Source organism: Vulpes lagopus, chromosome 5, assembly GCF_018345385.1.
Source record: "Vulpes lagopus strain Blue_001 chromosome 5, ASM1834538v1, whole genome shotgun sequence".
NCBI lineage: Eukaryota > Metazoa > Chordata > Mammalia > Carnivora > Canidae > Vulpes > Vulpes lagopus.
This window is the reverse complement of record NC_054828.1, coordinates 57131524-57137710: the sequence shown is the minus strand read 5'-3', so window position 1 is coordinate 57137710 and position 6187 is coordinate 57131524. Positions and strand designations below refer to the sequence as shown.

The following is a 6187-nucleotide window of genomic DNA, read 5'->3' as shown; positions in this document are numbered from 1 at the left end:
ACAATAATAATTTCTTCAGCAGCTCTTCCAGTTGTCATTTGATGACATATGTCACCGGGTATTTCATGACATACATTCTGTGTGGTAGATAGTCAATACAGACAAAACAAAACAAAAATCCTCCTTAGCTGTGTGAGAAATCTATCATACCTCCATCAGCATAGGACCTTCACAATAATTTAGGGGATGCTTACAAATGCATTCCTATACACAGGGGGCTGGCAATCTGTAAGACGTGGCCGTCTTCCACATGGTCCATGCCACGGCTTGGCTTCGGCTTGGCTTGGCTTTCCTTCCATTGCAGGAAGCTCTTTCCAGAAGAGCCTCACGTGGGTAATTGGTTAACCATCCCCAGAACTCGAGGGTCTGGTAAATCTTCAGAGAATCACTGGACAGTCTCTGCCGAAAGTCTGCTCTCATACAGGCACAGAGCGTGATGCACAAATTCATACTGCTCACTAGTTTGGACCATTCCACCTCTACAAGGAAGAGATAATACAGTAACTTCTTACTGCGAACGTGCTGCAGTCTTAAGTAACAGAGACCACATCCAGGCTAGAGTGTTATTATGCCGGGGACCCGGAACAGTCGACCCGGTGATTCTTTTGTTTTATGCCTCTTACCTGCATCCAAATGACCCAATGGGTGGGCTTAGTGGGCTGCTGTAGATAAAGGGGATTAACACAGGGCCCAGTAATCACTGGGCACTTGATGAATTTTACCTACATATGATTACGGGGGAGGCAGTACTGCCTATTGGTTAAATACTTAGACTTTGGAACCACCCATGCTGTCTGAGTGGAAATCCCTCTCATACCAACTCTTGGCTGTGGGATCATGGGCAAGTTCCTTAAAAACTTTTCTGGTTCAGTTTCCTCCTCTGTTAAAGTGGGATCATGACAGCACCCATTGTGCAGGGAGCTGCAGTGTTAGTACCACCTCTCAGGTGCCTTATCATTCATCTCATGGTCAAAAGTTTATGCACTTGGATTAAAATTGAAGAAGGTTCACCGAACAAAACTCAACCGTGAAGTGTTGCTCTTTGCACAAATGCACTATCCTGGACTGGTCTACTGAGCATGTGCTGGGGAAACCACCAGAGTCTGTGGGTGTGGTATGGTGGGTGTCTAAACATGGTAGTGGGTGGGCCCTTAAATGATGGGGGGAAAAGGGAATTGGCTCTTGCTCCTTCCTCCCTTTGTGGTCATCATCACCATCACTAGTGATTCAGTGGTACCTTTTGTTACTGGATTAGTGGAAGACTACTTCTTGTTATACGTGTATGGATAGGGTAGCTGTGTCACAGTTTGCTCTTTATAATAATAGGTCCTTTACTTGGCAGAGCTCCGGAGAGCGGTCTCAATGTCACTTATTCCTGCACACTGAATCACTGCCTTGCTGTCAGAAGCCTCTACAACTGTGCGATGAGACACCTCATTTTGAGATTAGGTTTTAGCCAGGTCTCCCTAGCGGTTGTTGTTAACCATTCCCAATGATTATTTCTAGACCATGCAAGCGCTGCAACTTAAAAATAGGACAGATTGCTTCACTGCGACATGATTTCAGGGAGCAGGGCCCACACACGTGAAAAGTTGATAATTTCCTTTACTGTAGTAGTTATTTTACTGACTATTTATTTAAAGTGCTATTCAGTGGTAAATGTCAATCTAGGATTGGGATACAGTGAGAACGTTCTAGGATTCAGAGGTAACTAATGGTAATATTAATGGTAATAACTAGGACTGAGCTTGCAGCTCTGTTTATTTGCCGACCTCTATAAACATAAGCTAAGAAGATATGAAGCTATTAAGCCTTCATCCTTCTAAACTAAGCAGAGATGTTACATTAGTAAAATTTCATCCTCCTAAATCAGACTAAGATTGACGTGATGCCAAAATGCTGTATTTGGCAAGAAATAAAAGGTAAATTTTGGAGACGGCAACTTAACGGCCAAAGAATTCATTAGTCTTTCCTCCCAAAACTATACATTCTTTGTCGTATTGAAGGCAACTTTCCAGCTAATGGGTTCTTTGGTCATACGTTGACAACACAAATGGCAAAGTGAGGATGTGGCAAATCTCCTTCTTAGCTATATGGTAGCATCTGGGCACACCTGAAACCATAACTGATGTCCAAAAGAGGCCAACTGGGAATCTGAAGAGATCCACCCACGGTAAATATTAGGGCAGCTCAACGTTGCTGAGAGAGGTACTTCCCTTTACCTGACCTTGCATAGCTCAGAGAACCATTAGGTTTCCCCCTTGAACTGCCAGGGATACATGGAGCCTTATATGTGCTCCATCTCCTGGGCTGGTCTATGAACTTCCTCACCATTTACTTCACTTGGAGGTAAACTCTTCCATTTTATTTATTTATTTATTTATTTATTTATTTATTTATTTATTTAGGGGTCTTTTCTGGTGAGCTTTGGTATTTATGTGTCCAAGTGGTGAATGAACAAAGCCACAGTCCAACTTTTCATACCCATGCTACCCCAGCTGGGTCAGTGGTATACTCTCTTGCCTGGTATATCTTCTCTGACATTCTGTTAACTCCCTCAAGGCTGTTTCAGCCAGCAAAGATGGGGACGATGGGGAAACAAACTGATTAGCTGTAGAGGCTAGCAAAATTCTTATAGGTCTGAAAGCTTAGGGAAGGTGTATGAGAAATCACATTATTTTCCACCTAATTTGGAAAGAAGAGGCATCAGAGGGATCCTCAGAGATCACTTATGCCAATCGCTGGCACAATGTAGCCTTTCCAGAAGGGAGCAGTCTACATAGCAGATGGCCAGCTAGTTTCTGTTGCGATGCTCCGTGGGGAGGCGAGGTATCGTAAGAAGCAGCCTTTCCCAAAGCTGCAGGAAAGCTTCTGAGGAGATCAAAATGAATCTACTCCTTGTAAATTTCACCCCATTGGTTGAACTGAAATAACCGCCCCCCCCCCAAAAAAAAAACGTCTAAAGGCTTCTCTTCTAGTCACACAATAGCTCTCTAAATGCTGGAAAACAACCATCAAAGTCCTATAATCTTTTCTTCTCTAGACTAAACATCCTGTGGTCCTCCATATTTCTATAAAGCTTGGCTTCCCGGTCACTCACCAATCTAGTCTCCCTCTTCTATTTTATCAAAGATGACCTTCTTGGAGTGTTGTGTCTACTCCCGACAAGGTCTAGTCAGTGGGAATATTTTCTCCTTTGAGCTGCATGTTTTAGGCCAACGGGTTTGCATCTGTAGGTATGTCAGATGATAAGATATCACGGTGCCCGCCCGGAGCCCAGTGCCCAGCAAGCATTTTAGGATATTGAGTGAGGGTTTGGACTGATGAAAATGTCTACAGGATTGATTAATTGATTGATTGATTGATTTTTGGAGTGTGACAATGACAGTTCACTCTCATCCGGTACTTAACCTATTGAATTTTGGAAACTAAATGCAGGACTCTCTATTCATTCTTATGAATTTCAACTTGGTTTCAGCACAAAGTTCTTTTTTTTCTTCTTCTTCCTTATGATTTGATTTACTTATTTGACAGAGAGAGAGAGAGAGAGCACAAGCAGGGGGAGTGACACGTAGAGGGAGAGGGAGAAGCAGGCTCCCCGCTGAGCTGAAAGCCTGAGCTCCATCCTAAGACCCCGGGATCATGACTTGAGCCGAGGGCAGACACTCAACTGACTGAGCCACCCAGGCGCCCCTGTTACCATGACTTCTATCATTCAGTATATTAGCTTTTTATTTCTCACTCCCAGTGTCTTCCAGATATTTGAACAAGCATGCTTTACTTTTTGGCTGTCATTTATAATGGAGCAGAAAAAGACAGGGCCAAGGTGAAGTCTTTATTATAAGTAATTTGATATCATGTTATATACTGTCTACTCCCTTCCAAAACTGTTTCCAACTAGGATGTAGATCCTTTAAGGGTAGGCATGATGTCACAGCTTCTCATATATGCAATAGTGAAAAGCACCTACTAGTCCTAAGTAAATACAAGTCATGTAGATTACCTGGGCCACGCTATTTTCATGTCATATGAAAGCAGATAAACTCTGGGCTACAAGAAGGCAAACGGCATTACAGGATGCATTCATTCAGTGGAGTCTGGTTCAAATTCAGGACATCGTCATAATCATCTCTGAAAATATTTAATAAATGTCTAATTCCATATATTGGTATATAGAATACTCTGTTGGTCTTCGTAAGAACTTAAAATTTAGGATCTCCATGCAGTTTACACAGTCTTTTTATAGCCTGGACATAGTAAAAATATACTCAAGAAGCTAATAAAATGCCTGTAGGCAAAATTCAGTTATAGAATAAATGAATAATACTAGATTATATGGAACCTTCAGGAGACCCTTGTAATAATTCATCCTTCAGGATTGCTCTGCCTTGGTCCCTAGGTACCCTTCAGGTCAGACCAGACTCCACGGACTTGCTGAATTCCAGACCTCTATCACTGATGTAAAGTTGGTAACACAAGCTGGTCTTTGAAGGTAAGAGACAGGATGTTCTTTTTATTACTTTAGAAACCATCAACCAGAGGCTCCTGGGGGACTCAGTCGGTTAAGTATCTGCTTTCAGTTCAGGTCATGGTCCCAGGGTCCCGGGATGGAGCCCCATGTTGGGCTCTCTGCTCAATGGAGAGTCTGCTTCTCTCTCTCCCTCTGCCTGCCATTCCTCCTGCTTGTGTTCTCTCTCTCTCTCTCTTTGTTAAATAAATAAATAGAATTTTAAAGAAATAAAAAAATAAAAACCATCATCCAAATCCTTTTTAAAGAATAGGCACTAAGATAATCTTTGACTGCCAGTAGATCATAGTTTAAATTCAACTAAGGCTGATTTTAAAAGATTTGCATGCTGATCAAGATGACGCTTCAGTGGAGAAGGCCTATGGGGTCCAACATAGATGGGCCACCATTACTCAATGCATCGCCTCTCTCAGGGAATACCCTTTAAGTACAAAGCTGTTTCCCAGAGTTCCAGACTTCTCAGATCAAAAAGAAACAAGATATACTTATTCCATACCTACTGCCCAATAGGGATTAGTTTATCAAAAAAGAGTGGGGGGACAAAAGTACAGGGCAAGGGGACCCAGTTAGTTGTAAGAGTGATTGTGGCTCTGAAAGGTTGGGGATGCCAAGGTGTCAGGTTCATCACCAGTAGTGACCAAAGTGGGTTAAGGGAGAAAAAGACACCATACACTGCTGTCAAGACGAATCCCTTCTCCAATGCTTACTAGCTGCTTTATCTGACTACACAATCTATGCAGTACAGTTTTCTCACCTGCAAAATGGTGAGATAGTAATATAACGGTGCCTACCTCAGAGCACTGCTGTGAGAAAGAAATGGGACCATCCATGTAGAATGCTTAGTACAGAGCAGAACACATACAGATACCATACAGCTGGCCACTGTTATCGTTCTTGTTACGCCTGCACTATCTGGTTGAACAGGACTGCTGGGGGCGGGGGGCTCCAGGATGGGGGCCCTGAAGGCCTTGGAGAACTAAGTACACACCCGGAAGAGGACACAATATTGCCCTGGTGGGGCAAGCCTAGGTCAAAAGATCCAAGTACGTTTTTAAATATTAACTGGCCTACGAGTCGGTTACAGGAGAGGCATGTGATGTCATGGAAAGAAGTGGGCTTGGTATCTGACAGATTCAAGTTTGAATCCTTGCTTTTGAACCTACTCCCTACGTGAGTGTGGACACATCATTTAATTCTTCCCAGCTGGGGTTTCCTCACTTATAAAATGACACTAATGACAAACCTCGCCATTGTGAGGATTAAATGAGTCAGACCCTATCAATGTCTAGACAAAAGGCTCTTCACAGAATTCTTTTTTTCTTTTTTTAAAGATTTTATTTATTTATTTATTTATTTATTTATTTATTTATTTATTTATGAGAGAGGCAGAGACACAGGCAGAGGGAGAAGCAGGCTCCATGCAGGGAACCTGATGTGGGACTCAATCCCGGGTCTCCAGGATCACACCTTGGGCTGAAGGCAGCACTAAACTGCTGAACCACCTGGGCTGCCCCAGAATTCTTAAAAGCCCACAGTTCTGCCTTGGGTGGTGCCACAGGGGCCACAGCAGGGTGGAGGAGGTTGGGTTTTAGAACTAGCTCCTGATCCCAGTTTTGACCAAGGCAGTTGTGCCTATCTTATTTTATTTATCTTTAAAGA

At 42.9% G+C, this 6187-nt stretch overlaps 1 protein-coding gene across 4 annotated transcripts in view; it reads right to left on the bottom strand.

The window, feature by feature from the left end:
• Positions 1-254: 254 nt before the first annotated feature.
• Positions 255-6187, bottom strand: part of PTPRR (protein tyrosine phosphatase receptor type R) — a 235325-nt gene continuing 229392 nt past the window's right edge. For all 4 annotated transcript variants that reach the window (XM_041757500.1, XM_041757503.1, XM_041757502.1 and 1 more), the window contains one exon: positions 255-479. In XM_041757500.1, the coding sequence (XP_041613434.1) occupies positions 386-479 (94 nt within the window). In that variant the 3' untranslated portion in view covers positions 255-385. The remainder of the gene's footprint in view (positions 480-6187) is intronic.